This window comes from Myodes glareolus, chromosome 12 (genome assembly GCF_982192425.1).
Source record: "Myodes glareolus chromosome 12, mMyoGla1.1, whole genome shotgun sequence".
Lineage (NCBI taxonomy): Eukaryota > Metazoa > Chordata > Mammalia > Rodentia > Cricetidae > Myodes > Myodes glareolus.
The window spans coordinates 24,785,505-24,804,842 of record NC_142037.1 but is presented as its reverse complement, the minus strand read 5'-3'; the positions used below and the strand labels follow the sequence as shown (position 1 = coordinate 24,804,842).

The following is a 19,338-nucleotide window of genomic DNA, read 5'->3' as shown; positions in this document are numbered from 1 at the left end:
GGGATTCTCCAAGGAGAGCAGTCTGTAGGAGTTCTCTCTGGACTCACACTGCAGGGGTTCTCTCTGGACTCACACTGCAGGGGTCCCCTCTAGACTCACACTGTAGGGTCTCTTCTGGACTCACACTGCAGGGGTTCTCTCTGGACTCACACTGCAGGGGTCCCCTCTAGACTCACACTGTGGGGGTCCCCTCTGGACTCACACTGTGGGGATCCCCTCTGGACTCACACTGCGGGGGTCCCCTCTGGACTCACACTGCGGGGGTCCCCTCTGGACTCACACTGCGGGGATCCCCTCTGGACTCACACTGTGGGGGTCCCTTCTGGACTCACACTGCGGGGGTCCCCTCTGAGACTCACAGCACTGGGTTCCTATCCTGCCACTTTACCCCTCTGTGTCTGCATTTGTAAAATGGGAGCAATGTGAAAACCCAGCTGGGGTTGTTGGGAGAGTAAAATGAGATCATATATATGGAGCTCTAGAAGGGTGTTGGACCTAAAGAGTTCAGTAGGTGTTAGATATTGTGGTTATTGTTCAGTTAGCTGAGTAGCTCTGGACAGCATATGTATTTCTCACAGTTTCAACTTTTTCCTCTGGAAAAAGAAAATAGAATTGTATGGCATCCTTACACATTATCACAGGAAGTATATAAAGCCTTTAGGATGGATACATTCGCACTATGGACCACACTGCTTCCCTAACAAATGTCTCAGAATAATCACAGGAAGAATATGTGCAGCCAGGCCAGGATGACAAGTTCAAAGTTGCAGGAGCTACAAAGTGAGTTGAAGGCCAGCCTGGGCAACCCAGTGAGATCCTGTCTCAGAAAGTGAAATGAGGGCTGGAGACAGAAGTCAGTGACAGACCTCTTACTCAGCATGCACAAGGCCGAGGCTCATGTTTCAGTATCAAAACAATTACATGTGTTCTCATACATCTAAAAGGAAAGCTAGAACTCTTAACATGACCTCATGGTTTTCTTAAATCAACACTTGAAAGTCAAAATAAAAAAAAGTCTACTGAACAGATGCAAGAAATAAGACAGCTTCTAAAAGTATACCACATTGATTCCAACCTTTAGTGGAGGGCTGGAGAGATGGGTCAGCAGTTAGGAACACTAACTAGCTACTCTTCCGGAAGACCCAAGTTCAATACTTAGCACTCACATAGTGGCTCAGAATCATCTGTGACTCCAGGCCCAGGGAATTTGATATCTTCTTCTGGTCTCTGCAGGCACTCAGGGTGCACAGACCTATATTTAGATACACACTCAGACACAAAAAATAAAAATAAATAAAATCTCAACAAAACCTTAAACCCTCAATGAGTAGTATTGGAGCCTGTTAAACAGCTTAGAATGCTCCTGCCGTTTCCAGCAAGACTTTCAAGTGCCAGAGCTAGCTCTGGATCTCAGAAGGCCTGTGTAATATCTCCGAGCCTTGGCTGTCCCCCCTCCAGCTGTCCTACTGTCCCAGACCCCAGCCTCCTGGAAACCTGAGAGACTCTGATCTTCAGTGCTCTGTTGTCACCATGGTTTGTAGAAGGGACAGAACTTAAGTCAGAATCTTTAGCAATGGTTGCGACTAGGTTCAGGCATCAGGGCAGAGCCTCATAACTGAATCCTGTGACTATATTGGGGGCGAGGGATAGAGAGACAGAGACCAGAAGTCATGTGCACATCCCTGTCTCTTGCCATGTGATGTCCTATGCTACCTTGGGACCCTGCCAACACACACATCAGTAGATATGGTCTCTCAACCTCTAACTTCCAAACCTGTGAGATGAAATAAATCTTTGTGAGGTTCTCATCTTTGAATGTTCCATTGTAGTGATGAAAACTAGACTAATACAGCTCTCATTACCGGCTGGTGTGCAGCACTAATAACTGAAATCAGTATTTCCTACACAGCCTAAATTTCCTCATCAGAACCATGGTTCACATCACCTCTGAAATAATACTTTTGTTAAACTACTATCAGATCTCAGTATCAAGGAAATAGAGTGTAAAAATTTTATTCTAAAATGGGGGGGGTGAGGGAATAACTTGAGTTTGTCAGCTTGACTTTCACCAAATGTCCCACCCCAACAAGACAAAACAACTAAAGAAATAAATCACACACCCCTCCATCACTGCCCCTCTCGTGAGCCTTTTGTAGATTCTGGTGGGATCTAGGAGTAGGAGCAAGGGAGGTTCCCAAGTTGGATCAGGAAATGCTTCCTCTAGGTCCCCAGCTCCTCACCAAGACTCCCTATGATGAACTCAAGTGAGAAATGCAAAGAGTTGGAGATTCTCCTGACTCCCCATAGTGGTGTGGGAGAATTGTCTGTATTCTGTCAATCATGTTTTGAATAAACACTGATTGGCCAGGCAGGAAATAAAGGTGGGTCAACCAGACGGGAAGTAGAGGTGGGACAATGAGAACAGGAGTATTCTGGGAAGAAGGAAGATCTTTCCACAGTCCTGCACAGACCACCAAAGAAGCAGGATGTGGCTAACACAGATAAAAACAATGGGTTGATATAAGTTATAAGCATTAGCAAAAAGCCTGAGCTAATGGGCCAATCAGTTTATTATTAATATAGACTCTCTGTGTGATTTTCTTTGGGACTTGCCGGCTGTGGGAACTGGGCAGGACGGAAACCTCAATAAGCAGACACTCATGTTACACCGTAGGGATGCAAATACCAGATAAATGTCCCCCAAATTAACCTAGAAAGACACCCTGTTTCCTGGCCAGGCTTTGGGGTTGGCAGGTATAGTCAGTGAGTGACCCCGTGACCTATCTTTTTGCTGGACCTGTGCCAGCCTAATTTCCATCAGACTTGGTTTCTAAAAGAAGAGATTTTCTGCCTAGGAAAACCTTACCCCTTCCTAGAATAAATCTATCAGCACATTGCCCTCCCTCCCTCCCTCCCTTACTTCTTTCCTTCCTTTGCATTCAAGAGGGAACTAGAACCTTATACCAGGCAAGCCCTCTGCCGTTGACCAAGAGTGCTAGAGCTCTTTTTACTTCCCATTGAGATGGTTTTCAATCTATTGCCCCACCTAGCTTTGAACTTACTATCCTCCTGCCTCAAGAAAGCCATTTGGTCACACTCCGCTCACCTGAGAACAGGTCAGGATGAAAGTGAGTATTGCCTGTCTCTCTGAAGTGAAGCCTAAAAACCCTCACACAGAGTTAACTGAGGCAGCCCCTTACCAGCCCCTATTGCCAAGAAATTAAGACTCTTCCAGAGTTGCGTGTTCAAAACAACACCCCTAACTGGTCTTTATTATTCATTTACTTATGTTTTGATTACTTATGTTTGAGTTAACCCTAATAATATTTATATCTTAACATGCATTCATTCACAACCTTCATCTATAACCCACATCTTAGGGTTCTATTACTGTGATGAGACACCGTGACCAAAATGCAAGTGGGGGAGGAAAGAGTTTATTTGGCTTACACCTCAGCATTGCTGTTCATCACTGAAGGAAGTCAAGGGCAGGAGCTCAAACAGGGCAGGAACCTGGAGGAGGGAGCTGATGCAGAGGCCATGGAGGGGAGCTGCTTACTGACTTGCTTCCCATGACTTGCTCAGCACTACCTTCTTATAGAACCCAGGACCCACAGCACAGGGATAGCACCACCCACCATGGGCTGGGCCCTCCTCCATTGGTCACTAATTGAGAAAATGCCTTACAGCTGGATCTCATGGAGGCATTTCCTCAACTGGAGGCTCCTTCCTCTCTGATGACTCTAGCCGGTGTCAAGTTGACACACAAAACCAATCAGTACAACCCCCCAAACACACACACAGACACAGACAGACACACACACACAGACACACACACACACACACACACAGAGAGAGAGAGAGAGAGAGAGAGAGAGAGAGAGAGAGAGAGAGAAGGACTGGAGTGATTAGAGGTAGGACTTGCCTTGTCCCGGGCCATTTCATCTTACAGAGAAGCAAACCCAAACCCAGACAGCTTCACCAGTCCAAGGTTACAAAGCCTAGTAACGGCCAAGCAAGGACAAGAAGTTCCCTTTTGTGCCCCCTGTACTCCAGCCATCTGGTCACCACCCAGGATACTTGCCCAGCCAACTGAGAACGCTGTCTTCTTAGAGGGAGCACAGTAGTCCTCTCCTCTCTTGCCTCATTCCTAGACTCTCTCTGGAAAGCCTGCCCTTTACCACAATGGCTTCCTTCAGACCAAAGGGTCTCCCCGGTGGGTCACAGCAGCCACAGCCGTCATTCCAGCAGTACATCCCATCCAGGGACAGCTGCGGAGACCTGACAGTCCTCAGGGACACACAAAACATTCCTTGTTAGAGGCCCAGGGAATGCACATCGCCAAGGTTAACTGTGGTGAAAACAGCCTTGGTACCAAAGGACACACTGGGGTTTCGTTGTTCTTGTTGTTGTTGTTGTTGTTGTTTTGTTTTGAACTAGATTTTGCTTTGAACTATTCCAAGAAAGACTGTCCTCTTGGACTGCAGTAAAAATGCCTCACAAAGCACACCTTGTATGTGGTCAGGGCAGAGCTGAGGCAGAGGGGCAGCAGCTCCTCCTCTTCACAAAGAACTCCAGCAAGCCGTGGCCCATTTCTAGAATATCTCTGGGAACAGGGTGAGACACAGCCTTTGTTCCTTACCTCACTTTACCTGAGGTGTCCTTACCTGTGTGGACAGCACTATAAGGAAACCCCTTCTAGACAGAGGTTTCTGTCCCACCGGGTCCTGCAGCCCTTCAGTCCCAAAGAAACACACAGAGGTCTACATTAATCATAAACTTGTTGGCCTATTAGTTCAGGCTTCTTACTAACTCTTATAACTTATATTAGCCCATAATTCTTGTCTGTGTTAGCCACATGACTTGGTACATTTTTCGGCGAGACAGTCACATCTTGCTTCCTCTGTGTCTGGATGACGGCTGCAGACTGAGTCTTTCCTCTTCCCAGAATGCTCCTGTTCTCATTGCCCCGCCTCTACTTCCTGCTTGGTCGCCCTGCTGCGGCGCGCTTCCTGACCAGCAGGAATGAACGCCACTAAAAACGAGAATTCCTTCTCTATCACGTCTTTATTCGGAGCACTCGGTTGAGGAAAATTGGGGGAAGGGAAGAGAGAGTGCAGGGACAAGAGAAAACTTAGAGAGAGCGAGTAGAGCCCAGAGGCAGCTGCTTTTAAACGGTGGAGAGGCTTGAATGCTGTCCTGATTGGTTAATGCCATTTGCTGGTCTGAGCATGTGCAGGCAAGGGTGCTCAGCCCCATGTGGCTAAGCCAGGTATGGACTTGTATACCTCCAAACTGCAGGACCACCTGTGCCTCCAGGTGGCTCCCTACACCCTACCTATATTTCCTGCCTGGCTACTGGTCAATCAGCATTTTATTAAACAAGTACAAGAAACAAATCTTTACAGGGTAAAACCATTGTCCCACAGCAGCCCCTGTCCCCAGGGCCTGAGGACAGGGTGTGGCTTCAGTGGAAATTCCCAGCCAGGCTGGCTTCTGCCTCTACTCAAGAATCACCCCACTTTTGGGGAGTACCAGGGGTGTGTGTGTGTGTGTGTGTGTGTGTGTGTGTGTCACAGGACAACTTTGTAGGCTCAGTCTCTCCTTCCACCTTTATGTGAGTTCCAGGGTTCAAAGTCAGTTCCCAAGTTTAAATAGCAAGCACCTGCTGAACCCTCTCCCCAGCCTCCATTTGGCTTTGGCCTGGCTATGGGATCCATGCTACACTGGGAGCTGCTTCCCTACGACAACCAAGTGGTGGATCCAGCACCAATAATAAAAACCCAGAGACAGATATAAGGGTTAAAGCTGAAGATCAGAGAAGCAGAGCAGTCAGCCACTAGAGAGACCTTTTACCTCTCCCGATGCTCAGACCAAAGTGGGTGATCCTCAGACTGCCTAGCCAGCGCTGTGTCCCCATCAAACCTCAGGCTCCACACTCCAGTTAGTTCCTGTCTCTTCTTTATAGATCTCTCTCCACCCAGCCATACCACTCCTGTCTCCACCTCCCTAGTGCTGGGATTAAAAGCATGTGCTACCACTCCCTGACCTCTAGTGACTTAGCTTTGCACTCTGATCTTCAGGCAAGCTCTATTTATTAAAATACAAATAAAATATCACAGGTTGGCTTTCCTGTTTGGGGTGTCATTTTTATTGGATATGGGCAGCAGGCAGGAGTGCGTGTCTCTGCATCTCTGCTCACACAGGGTCCGTCTTCCCACTGTCTCTGCTTCCTCAGTCTCCCTGACTTCATCTTCCCTCCTTTGACTCCCAGGTCTGAAATTTCCTCCCGACTGCCCAGACCCTGTGTCCTCAGGGGACCCCCAGTGTCTATGCCCACTATGCCTAGGAATCCTTAGGGCCCACCCAAGCCCTTAGACTTCTGTGGAATAGCTGGCAGGCTCATTCTCCTGAAGGACGGGAAGCCACCCTAGGGACAGGGATTCTGGGTTCTGACCATACAAATGAACAATAGCATGGAGCTTGCCCCTCCAACCTTCTGCCAGCCTGTCCTACTTGTGACTGTGTCTTCCCACCCTGCCGACTTTTCTCTCTGTGAACATCTGAGGAGATTACCGACCCAAATCAACAAGCTGACAGCTGCCTGCCTTTTCTGATTTCTTTTTCTCCTTTTAGAGAATATGGCAAGAGAGGGAGGGTATGACTCAGAGCGCTTACCTAGGATACAGGAGGCCTTGGGTTCCATTCCCCATTGGGTTCCATCACCCACACTATGAAAAATTTTTAAAAAAATGTTTAAAAATAGCACATTGGCGATCAGACCGCCCCGTTGATGAAGCACAGCAGGAAGACAGGATCCCGACAACTGTCAGGATTTGACTGTGCTCTAACTGATAGCACCAGGACTTCTGTCCCTCTGCCACAGCAAGAGTTCTCAGGACTTGTCACCCTGCCCAGCTGTGCTTCCTGGATCTGTGACTTGGGGAAGTAGAAACGTCTCTGGGCCTCAGTTTCCTCAGCCGTGAAACGGGAACGTAGTATCTTGTGCCGCCGATGGGCGGGTTCCTTGAGCCGTTTTCCAGCTGTGTATAGAAGTGACGCTTGTCTCATCACCCTGTGAGGCTCAGTCCTTCTGTGGTCACGGAGCCATTCACTAAATTTGCCCTCTCGTGTGTTCTTTCTCCTTGATTACTCAGCAACAAACCCACTTCAATTACTCACCTGCCGGAACCAGTCCGACATACAGACTGGAACTCTCCGAGCATCCCAGGCGCTTTGACGGCTTCGCTCTTAAGGGTGTCTTTCCTGACGTGTTTATAAATAGCATCAGGCAGATGAGGGACCTTGCATCTTGATAGATGGTAGGGGAGTGGGGTCGTGGCCCACTAGTCCATGTTTACATTCTCTACATTGAGCCCCCCAAAATTAGAAAACCTGCCTGCTATGGTTTGAGTGCCCTGCAGAATACATGTGGGCTTGCGATTGCTCTGATGACCGAGTGGAGGGGGACGCTTTAGGGGTGACGGTGTCACGTGAGCTCTATTGCAGCCAATGGATTAACGTTGTTGTCCAGGAGTGAGGCTGGCACCGGCCACGCTATGTCGCAGCAAGGAAGTCCTCACCAGGTCCGGCCTCCTGACGTTGGACTCCCAGTCTGCAGAACTGTAAACCAAACAAACTGCCAGTTTATACTTCACCTGGTCCATGGTATTTTTTTCCAGGCACAAAAAACATAGTCCTTCCACTGTAAGCCATTCCCACCCGTTTGATCAGCCCCCTGCCACCTCACTCCCTCTTGACCATGGTCCCCTTTGCTTTTGCAGGTGTCTTCTTCTCAGGTATCTGTACCCACCGCTAAGAAAGTTCAGTGACCACGCAGTTCAGTGGGGTCTTCCTGGTTTTCATGGGACCATGGGAAAACACAGAGATTTACATTACAATTCATAACAGTAGCAGAATTACAGTTATGAAGTAGCAACAAAATAATTTTATGGTGGGGGGGTTCAGCACAACATGAGGAACTGTATTAAAGGGGCGTGGCACCGGGAAGCTTGAAAATCACTGATCTAGAATGTTCCCTAACCCACTTCTTCCTTTGCGTTTCTTTGTAGACGGGTATGCCTTTTCTCAAGAAGAGCATGGAGCTGTCACCCAGGAGGAAATAGTCCGTGCTTATGACACCACCAAAACGAAGTCAAGGAAGAAATGAGGCGACTTTCCCGCACGGCTCCAGGGAAAGAGATTCTTTTTGGCGCAAGCAGTGTTAACACGACTTTGTGAGAAGAGACTGGCGCCCGCAGCTCAACACCAGAAAACACATTTCTGTGGCCTTAGCCGACCAGTTTGTTAGCAGCTGTCTTGTCCCCTTGCAGTCCCAGGGTATAGGCATCGGGAAGCTCTTCTCCCAGCTTGTCCGCCGTGCTTGGCCCAACTTCTGTTTACGGTGTTATGAAGCATTCAACTGGGCTCTGTGAGGTGTGAAATTAAAAAACTACGTTTCACCAATGCTCAAACATCAACGCTAGTGGTTCTGGAAGAAAGGGAAGGGGGCATTATGTTACTAGAGACCAGTCCTGTGTAATTGGAACAGGGTACCCTTACTTCCTGTTCGGTGCATGTCCAGATCATGCAAGCCTCGCTTTCTGCAGACTGCTCACTCACTTTGATTCCCGTTTTGTTTGCGTGAAGTCGGCATAAACTTCTTGATTACACTGAAATCAGAAAACCTTATGGTTGAAGGACAATCCTGAGAACATTTCTTTGGCTCTTTTGGCCCCAGCCCCAGCAAGGCAATCAGCCAGAGTTCCATGCCTTCTGCACCCACCGGTTTTAGGTGCAGGCCTTAGGTCTTGCCATTGCTGCCCTGTGCTCTTGTCCGCAGATCTGTACAGCTGGCCTCTGGGTGTGGTGCCTCGCAGCTGGCAGCCACCCATTCAGGTCCCATGTGTCTTTGTTCCTCTCTCCATGCAGATGTGGATGTCAGAATCTTCTTACCTAGCCTCATCTGCCCTGCCCTGCCCCGCCCCACTGCTGCCTTCAAGCTCCGTGGCTGAACCACACCTAACCTAAACACTTAACTGTCTTTTTTGAGGGGATCCCGTGGGTAAGGGGAGCAGGCCCTGCATATCACTTCTGAGCTAGGCCTCTGGCAGCATCTCAGAATCGATACCTGCCTCTAGATGCTCAAAGCCCATTTTAGGCTTTCCGCAATTTGGAGGTGAGTTTGTGTCTGTGCACTGAAGGGGCAAAACTGGCACTCTGAAATTCTAGAATCTGGGTGAGCTTGGGGTGGAGGGTAAGCACAGGGCACCCCACCTGAGATCTCTCTGGAAGGTGGCAAAGGACACCAGACTCAGGAGGCAGACACGGAGGACGTTTTCACCATATCATACTGGAAGTTCTCAAGGTCCTACTTTTGATGGACAGTTATAATGATCAACCCATGTATGCTGTCGCAGAAACCAGACCTTGTCCTGCAGATATTTTGTCTGGTTGATGCCCACCTAGCATTGAATCACATACTTTGCAGTCCAGGCTAGCCTCAGACTCTCAGCAACCCTCAGCCTCCTGCATATTAGGGTTATAGGTGTGAGTTGCCACGCTCGGCACCATACACAGCTAAGAAAAACAATTCCAAACATTTTCAAGTTCATAACTTTTAAAAATATTAACATGGTCCCCTTTCTGTACCTGGCAAGTGTTAAGCCCAAGGGCCTCTTTCTGGACAGTGACTTGGTCTCTCAATCAAGGAAGGGAAGTGCCTGTTCCAAGCTTGGGCCACTGCAGGCCCCCACTCTGAACTGGAACAGAACCTGGATGCTCCAAGCCTGCGTGCGAGAACTGGGGGCTCTCAGAAAATGCGGGCCAGCCTCAGCATGCTTTCTTCCCTTTATTTTGGCTGCCGAACTGGAGTTTTTGGATGGCTTAAAGTAAATACCCCTGGGCACTTGTTACTGGGTGAACTGGTACGATACCACCAGGGATGCATGCTAGCTTAGGAAATAAAGCAGCATTAGGGGGGAATGGCTGAGCAGTCCAAGGTGCCGCGTTCAGAAAGAAGAGATGCTACACTTTGCTTTACTTAACGCTTTACTTTTGGAACATCAGAGATGAATGGGCACCAAAAAAACAAACAAACAAACAAACAAACAAAAAATTTGGTTATGATTTGCTTTGAGTAAGAAAACTGATTCTCACTTAGAGCATGTCCAGGAGGCTGAGATGGCCTGAAGGGAGGCAGGGTGGTACAATTAACAAGAATCTTGCAAGTCACCTCTCTTTGCTCCTTGAGGCAAGTAAAAACTCTAGTGTGCCCAGCAAGTTGGAATCCTGACAGACTGTACCATGTGGGAGAAACAGCAGGAAGTGTGCCTCAGATTAGGGGGGCCAGCCATGGTGTACATTTTACCCAGAGGGGTCGGGGCAGAACTGCGGAGAGCAAAGGAAAACCAACCGGATGTGCTCTAGGCTCTTTGCAAGTTTTTTTCCTCCCTCCCTCCCTCCCTTCCTTCCTTCCTTTCTTCCTTACTTCCTTCTTTCCTTCCTTCCTTTCTTCCTTCTTTCTTTCTTTCTTCTGTTCTTTCTCTTTATTTCTTTCTACTTTAAAGGCTAGATTTATTTGAAGGAAAAAAAATACAGAACAAACCCTCAAACCTAAGGATGGAATTTAATATCTCAAGACATCCCCCAAGTAACATCTACAGATTACAAATAATTTTCATAGAAATATCTTTGCACAAATTTTGATGTATTCAGGAATGTGTAAGTTGACCCCTGATTTTATTTTAACAGAGGAGCAAAGAGTGGGGCATGGCGACTTCCTCTCAGATGCCTCTGTCTGGAAGGGAAATAGACATGAAGAGGGTAGTTACCTCTTCATTGTCCACAGCCGATGGGTTTTTACCCATTCAGCTATGGGTACCTCTCTGAAAGCACGCTTCCTAGCTATGGCCAATCAAGCCCGCTGGATAAGTTCTTGCCATGCCCACTGACGCAGCCCACTAAACCAACCCTCCTGCCCAGCAAGCCCAAGGCTTACACATTAAGACCAAAGTCTCATTTGTCTGCAGGGACCCTGACTTACCGCAACAGGGAAACCTGCCGTCTTTGGAACTGACCTCTACAAAGTTGCACAGCAATGCAGATAGGTCAAGCAACTGTGTTGCAAGAGAAGCCTTATTCAGTAGTTCTTTGCATTATCCTTTATTCTTTTTATTTATTGATTTTATTGATTTTTATTGCTCTCTACATTTTTCTCTGCTCCCCTCCCCTTCATGGTCCCCATGCTCCCCATCATCCTTTATTCTTGAGGGAAGCTAAGAAACCCACCCCCTTGAGCAGAAAAACCTCACAATGTAGGTCACATTATAAACCCAAGCACTAGCATGAGCGCCCATGAAGGAAACTTACAGAAACCTTAAACCACCCCAGTCAAGGCTAAAGGCCTCCACTCCATCCTCCTCGTTTATAGACCCCTAGTCAACACGCATGTCCACCAGTCGGAGTACTCTGACCTCCAAGTGGGGGAGATGTGAAGCACCGGAAACAGGCAGACTGGGGGCAGGGTGTGAGCAGGAATCAAAGACATCACAGAGCTGGCTCACTTGAGAGAAACAGTGGTTCCTCAGACCACAGCTTCTGGTGGCCAAGATACCAGGCCTGTGAGTTCAGGGGTGCGATTTACAGAGACCGCTTTGGGGAGGCTGATGCTGTCATCAGGAACATGAGGTGACCAGAGGGACAAGGTTTTAAAAGAATGTGGGCATATTTGAAAGTTTAGACAGGGCAGTGTTTAGAAGGGGCAAAACAGGATGTGCAAGACTAGTTTGATTTGCCCTTGAATGCTCCAGGGCAGAGAGACTAGGAGAAAATACAGGAGGTGGAGGTCTACACAGTGTGGTTGCCCTCCTCCATTCTGTCTTCTCCATCCACGACGGGAGAAGCATTCTTGCTTGCAGAACTGAACTTGGAGGCTGGATTCTCCTCAAATGTCTTTCGCTTGGGCAGATCTGGAGTCTTGAGTCTTTGTCCCACCTTTCCTCCCCAGCTCCTTCCCATGGTCTTTGCTCCCCTCATCTCCAGGACCACAGCTGGAGTCCCCACTTTGGCCTTTGGGACCCTCACCCCATCTCCTTAGCTTTCTTCTTCCCTTGCTGGTCCTTGCTCAGAGGGCTGAGCCAGAGCGACTTTCTCTCTGTCACTGTGTCTGAGCTCTGAGGTCGAGCAGGAGGGTTAGGGCATCGCTATCCCCACACATTCTCCTCTGGTAGAGAGGCTGGCGTTACCTTTAGAGGCTAGTCAATTTAGGAGGTTTAGAGAGTAGAAAATGGCAGTCTTCTCTCTTGAATGGTTTGTTTTCTAGAGTCTTCTTCTTTGTGTGTTTCTGCCAGATGTCACTGCAGCCCCGGTCTGCTACGACTCGCTTCCTGTCCGCAACTGTTCTCTTTCTTGAGCTGCTTCGTTTGACCCACCGGTGTCTCTCGTGGGGTCGACCATCTGGTTTTGGTTCGTCCAGCTGATGCTGCAATGCCTTCTGCTCCTTCTGTAGCCCTGCCCCCTTCTACTTTTCTTCTCTAGCAGCTGTGTCAACAGGCTTTGCCCTTCCAAAGATAGAAGCTGCTCAACTCTACTGGGAGGTACTAGCAAAGGAAGCATCTTCCTTGGGAATATCCCAAGGCTTTAGATTCAGTTTGGGGTTGGGGTTGGGGGGCTCTGTCATCATGCCTATAATCATCCGGAGAGTAATCATCCTTGGAACTCTATGACCCTTCGTCCCATCTGTCATACCTGCCTTTATAGCAGTCCCCACCTTCTCTGTAGTCAGCAACCCTACAGTACCCACTACCAAATTCTCTTCTGCCAGTGCCTAGCCTGCAGTCACAGCCTTGGTCATCATAGCGATCCTGGCCTCCAGAGCAATATCCACATCTCAGCATGGGCCATCCTGATACCTGTCTGAAACCCATCCTGATTCTGCTCTGAATCGTACCGATCTCAACACTTGTCTCCCAAGTTACCATCACCTCTTCTAACTGGGTACTTCTCAAAGCCGTCTGCAGCAGGATGGGTCCTCTGGTCTGTGTTTTGTTAGAAATCTAAATTTCTGTCTTGACCCAAAGAACGATTATCCCTGTCTTTGTCCAGGGCTTGATCAGCGACTCATTTGATTTTCCCCCTGTTACCTAGAGACCCAGAGCACTGAGCAGATCACCCAGGTCCTCAAAGTCTGCATAGCCCAGCCTGTTCAACCTGTCAGGATGGCTGGGTTCACGTGACGAGTCTATCACACTGGTATTTCATCCTCTAAAGAACTCGTACGGAATCTTCTGTCACATCACAGGGCAGGTTCCCTAGGAAAATAATGCAGGGTGGTGAGTTGGGAAGACAGCTCTGGTGGGTGTTTGGTTTCTGAGCAGCCTGTGGAGCAGTGGAGAGGACGGAATGATCCGTTGGAGGTGCCCTGTACACGCCATCAACAGTACCATGCGAGTCCTTGACACACCTCTCCAGATCACTTATCACATCAGCCCAGCTAACTGTTTAGGAGACATAGCTGCTTCCGCCAGCCATCCTCAGCCAGAAAGTCTGTTAGAAGATGGGCCTCCCCTTCCAAATTTTCTGTTTTGCTGAGGCCACCATGTTGGGGGCCGGAGTGGGTGGGGAAGACAGGAGCCAAAAATAATTTTCATGTGGGAACCAAACCCATTTGGAAAGATGGAATTAAAATTCAGCTTTTTGTCAGATACTTAGCCCTCTCTTGGGCTTGAAGGCTTTTAAACCAGATTAGTGAATGAAGGTGTTTGTTTGGGTTCTTTGTTTGTTTGTTTTCTTGTCTTTTGACTTTATGCTATGTTGTGTACTTTTCTGGAGCGTATTTACTTCCTTTGAGAAGCAGACTAAACACTCTCTGTACTAAACTGTCTCTGCAGTAATGAGATATACAGGCAGGAGAAATCATTTCTGGGAGGGATTGTTTTCAATTTTTTTTTTCTGTCCTGATTAAGCTTTCTCCTAGCCAAATGACTAAACTGGGTTTCTAGGCAAAGCAGCTGTCATGGTGTGTGATGCGTACTATTTATGCAGGGCCCACTGGGGAGTCAGGTCATTGGGCTATCTTTAAACTGAGGTCAGAATGTCTCATACACAACCCCTCCCTGGGGAACAGAGTAGCCTGGACTAAGTTATGCACACTGGCTGTCAGCTCAGAGGAAATGTCATGTGGGTCATGACACTCCTGTCACATAGCCGTGAATCTTGGGCTGGCAGGTCACATTTGGTCAGCACTTCCGGGTTTGCGCTAAGATGGGGTTGGGGCTGGGGCCGCTCCCAGAGGTTCTTATGTGTGGCTCGATCCTGTACTTGAAACTGTAAACAGTGCAGCCAGTGTCCCTTCAGCTTAGTTCTGGGTTCAGCTGCTCACTTCACAGCCACAGGGATGATTGCTGAGTGGATAACCCACACTATAATTGGAGACAATACCCTGCTCAAGTCTACCAGGCAGCCTGGCAGCTCCGCCTAGCTGGTCAGGATCTACAGTGTGATACTCCAGGAAGCAGAGTTGATGTATCTACTCTGTCTTGGTGCAGAATATTCCAGATTTCTGGGTCAGTGTTACTTTCCCCAAGTCCCCACACTCATGCAAACACAAAGACAAAAGCATGAGAGCGAGGTATAAACTGCTCTGGTGAAAAGTGAAAGTGGTGCTGCCTCTTCAACATTGAGAGAGAAATGGACCAGCCGGTGACCCTGGGCTCCTGCAGAGCCCAGCTGGGCATTTGCTTTTCTTTGCCAAGCCTTCAAACATGCCCGGCAAAAATCGATGATGGCTAATCAAGAAGCAATGAGTGATTTGGTTATTGTTTTGAGATAAATTCTTAGGAAGTCCAGCCTGGCTTTGAACTCACTATGCAGCTGAAGCTGCCCTTGAACATCTGACCCTTTTTGCCTCCTTTGTGTTGTATGGAATGCTTGTGTAGCTGTGCTGGGGATGGAACTCAGGACCTTGTGAAAGGCTAGACTAATGTTTGCCGTTGAGCCACGTTATGTTCCCAATCGGTGGATGTTTGTTTGTTTGTTTGTTTGTTTTGTTTCTTAAGCAAAACTAGGTAACAAGAGTCTGAAGATGTAAATGGATAGGTAGGCTTTCAGGTCAATTTTTTTTTAAAAAATAAAGAAAGCTATCCTGTATAATCTCTCATTTGTGATCATAATGAGCCTTTCTTTTGAATCATGAAGATGACCCTTTGCCGTCACCCTTCTTGTCCTGGGATTTGTCTTAAGCCGTAGCCGAGTGTCTGCGGCCCTGCTGGCAGAGGAGGTGGGCTTTGTCTGGAATGCATGAAAGGGGCTGCACAGTGCAGCCACGGTGTGAATCACTGCCCAGGGTCATTGTTCCCAAGTCACTCAAGGGGTGCTTTAGCTTCAGCGTTTGGAATGCAGCCTTCACCTCCTGGGCTCTTTAAAAACTCAACAGAGAAATTGGCCGGACAGTTCTGAAGTGAGAACTCAGTAAAGAAATTGGTTTATTGGGTCAAATCAAGAGATGGTGTGCCTTCTGGTGTGGCGGCACACACCTGTGGTCCCAGCCCTCAGGAGGCTGAGGAACAAGAATTGGAGATCCGCCTGGGCCACATGGTGAGTTCTAGGCCAGCCTGGGCTACATAGGAAGACCCTATCTCAAAAAAACTGAACAGAACAGATGTCATAGTCTCTGCATGAACATGCTTGAATTATCAAATGTAACAATGGGAAAGTTAAAATAAAGGCCCCGCAAAATAAGAGCGCGTGCATCAGTTGGCTGTGTTGGTAATTCTGTGTTGGGTCGAAGGCAGTTGTCTATGTCAGTATGGTAAGGGGATATTATCTCAGGCTAGCCTTAACTGAACGTCATAATGAAGGGTTTCCCATGGGGAGCAGAGGTACCCACAAGATTCCCACAGCGGCACTATTAAGTGTGCCTAGAAGCGAGAGGCCAGTACTCAGCATGGAGTGTGGTACCCTTCATTCACACATGTCTTCTGAGCACCCGTGTCCATCCTTTCCCCTTCCCCGCACTTCACTGACTTCCACATCTCAGACTGTGTGTGCCCTGGTGTTTCTAAAGCTCCCCACTCACCCCAGATGCGTGATTTCTTGCGTGGACAGAGGAGGGGGTGGAAGCAACATAAATCCAAGTAGTCAGAAGCTCTGCGAGTTAGTGAAAGCCTTGAGCCGAGAGGGGAGAGGTCACCCCACCCCCAGCCCAGCCTAGCCTTAGGAACACCTCTCAGCCATCCCCAGGGAGAGGAGACAAAGGACCGATTCTTTCTCCACCCAGGCTGGCTCCTGTTCGGATGACAAACTCCTGCTCTCGCTGCCTCTGAGATAGCTGCTCTGCTCCCTCTCCCAGGCGTAGGACCAAGAAAAACATGCTCACAGGATTCGCCCACAGGCATTTCTTCTGACCTGGCTCAAGAGAGGAAGGAGACCTGTTTGTTTGAGAAACCAGGAGCAAAGTGTCAGGTGCCTGCGATTTATGGCAGAGATGGGAAGAGGGAAGTTGAAACAGCATCACCGCTCAAATCATCATCCTGTCCTGGAAAGCAGGGGTCAGGAGGGCTTATCAAAAGCCCAGAGCCCTTCCTGGTGGTGCATGCCTGCGATTCCCTGTGCTCTGAAGGCTGAGGCAGGCGAATGAGGAGTTGGAGGCCAGCTTGGGCCACATGCAAAGTCCTATAAAATAAGATAAAAACAAGGTTTGTGCGGGGACGAGTTTCTGATTTCCTGTGTGAGAAAGAGGGGAGGAAAGCTGAGGAGTAGGCAGCAATCCACTTGCCATGGGGCTGGACTCGATCCAGCTGTGTTCCTAGAGGTAGCTTGGTATGTGCTTATAGGGAAAGCAACAAACACCAATTTAAAAAAGAAAAAAAAAAGAGGAAACCTGCCTGCCTGGTCATGGAGTTTCTCTCCTTCCAGAAAGATCCCAGCAGCATAGCCCATAACTATGTACAATTATCCCGTGGCAATTACAAACAAGATCCCTATGCTGGTAAAGACTTGTCTGGTGTTCGAGTCAGAAAGTCTATGCCAGGCCTGAGCCTGCTGCTTCCTCTCTCTCCTTGCCAAGGATGACCAAGTGCAGCCCAGCACCAGGGCTCCTCCCTCTGCACCTCTCTCCCAGAGCAATGCAGCTTGCACAGCAAGGGTAGAGACCTATATCCTACATGTCTCTGAACCCACAGTGAGGGCGTATCTGTCATGTAAGCAAAGCCATGTGCGCCCCGGCTCCTGTTATATCTGTTCTGAGATTGCTCAGATACTGTTTACCAAGGACGGCCCTTAATCTAGCCATGCGAGGGAAGCTGGCTGGGGGTCCTGTTAGAGTGTCTCTCAGGAGGTACCTGAGTGCTTCCATGACACGTGCAGGTGTTTGTTCCCTCTATCCGGAAGAGGAGTAATTTTCAGTGTTGTTAATGTTGGCCCTTCGTTAAGTGACAACAGCATGGTGGTGTGAAGTCAGTCTCCTTCCTGGCAGGGGATCATGTCAAGGGGATCTCCTTGTCCATTGGTTGTATTAATCAGGCCTTGATCAATCCTGTTAATTGGCGTCTATCTGCACAAACACATTTCAAATAAACCTTTAGTTAAAGCAGAAGATTGGACTGTGTTTTATTTTGGAATGCCCTTTTGTACCCAGAAGCAGTTACTGTAGCCAGGACCCTGATGCAGGAGAATTGTCTGTATTCTGTCAATCATGTATTCTAATAAAACGCTGATTGACCAGGCAGGAAGTATAGGCAGGTCAACCAGACAGGAAGTAGAGGCGGGGCAATGAGAATAGAAGAAGGCTAGAGAGGAGAAAGCTTCCTCCGCCACTCCTGCCCAGATCACCGAAGAGGCAACATGTGAGCTGCCATGCTGAGAAAGGTACTGAGCCTTGTGGCTAACATAGATAATGATAATGGATTAATATAAGTTGCAAGGACTAATAAGAAGCCTGACCTAATGGGCCAATCAGCTTTATAACTTATAGAGATCTCTGTGTGATTGATTTTTTCTTGGGGTATGCCAGCTGTGGGGTACCGGGCGGGACAGAAACCCCAACAAGCCGGCCCGTCATGTTACAGGACCCTTCATGAGGAAAGGTTCCAGAAGTCACACTAGCCTTCGATGTGTCAGCCAAAGGAAAGAACTGTGTCTAGAACAATCTTTCCTCCTGGGTCATCTTCATGTACCTGCAAACTGGGAGGGAGCTGTTCAAATTCCATTGGGAACAGCACCAACTCACGACATGGGCATTTTACTCTTGCCGTCTTCCAATGGAGGATTAAACCCAAGGCCCTGCCCACAGTGCACTGGTTCCTCCATCAGTTGACTTCATTGAGACAGTCCCTCACAGACACACCCACAGTCCAACCCAGTGTAGGTAATCCCACATCAAGACTTCCCAGGTAACTCTGGGAACTGTCAGGCTGATGATTAAAGCTGTCCGTCACAGCTGGCACTATCAAAGCCAGCTGCAACCCTTCCCTTACAACGCTGCTCTTGGGTATTCGTGTGCCATACACATGGGTAAAATTACGTAAAATTCTTAAAGACTGGCCTGAAACGTCCATTGTCGGCTGCAATTAAATGCCCTGGATCTGATACTCCCGAGTGATGATTGTTAAAGGCTCCTCCCACACCTGGGTTCTGAATGGCCTGCCCCAGCAGATGCTGTAACATTATCAATGAGTTGTCCACAGACTTGAATGAGAATCATGTTCTTGCCATCTACTCTGAACTTTTTAAATATTTTTTGATTTGAACTATTCTAAATTATTTGCAGAGAAATTGTTTTTGATTTCCCCCCAACTTTCCAAAAGTATTCTTTCATGCGTTATTTTCTGGGCCAGAATGTGGCTCAGTAGTAGACAACTTGTTTAGCATAGATGAAGCTCTGAGTTCCATCTCCAACACCAGACAAACACACACACACACACAAACACACACACAGGTACGTATGCACACATACACAACCTCATCATCACCTGCTGTCCAACTTGTAACTGCTGCTTCTCCAAAGGCCCCAAGTATCAGAAGTGACTCCCTGCTAAGCTCAAAGCAGGCATCTTGGGATATGACAGTCCAGCCCCTGGAATCCCATCTGAGAGAGGCAAGTATCATATTCTCCGAGAAGCAGTTTTAAAAGTTCCTGAATGCATAAAATGGAAAATTTCCTGGATGTCCATTAACAGTAATATAGATAATTAGGTAAGAGTCCTACAATGGAATACCACACTACAATTGAAAGACACAAGTCATTGTTCTGTCCAACAGTGGTCATTACACAGAAGGAAAAACAGACCCAAAAGAGTCCGTGCTGCCAAGCAATGGTGGCGCATGCTTTTAATCCCAGCA

At 48.2% G+C, this 19,338-nt stretch overlaps 1 protein-coding gene and 1 pseudogene across 7 annotated transcripts in view; one reads left to right on the top strand and one right to left on the bottom strand.

Moving 5' to 3' along the window:
• Atp8a2 (ATPase phospholipid transporting 8A2) overlaps nt 1-8,474 on the top strand; it is a 577,323-nt gene extending 568,849 nt beyond the window's left edge. For all 7 annotated transcript variants that reach the window (XM_087912148.1, XM_087912155.1, XM_087912154.1 and 4 more), the window contains exon 37: nt 8,073-8,474. In XM_087912148.1, coding sequence (XP_087768274.1) covers nt 8,073-8,170 — 98 coding nt within the window. In that variant the 3' untranslated portion in view covers nt 8,171-8,474. The remainder of the gene's footprint in view (nt 1-8,072) is intronic.
• A 3,373-nt stretch (nt 8,475-11,847) lies between these two features.
• LOC125409380 (eukaryotic translation initiation factor 4B-like) lies at nt 11,848-18,231 on the bottom strand (annotated as a pseudogene).
• Nucleotides 18,232-19,338: the final 1,107 nt, after the last annotated feature.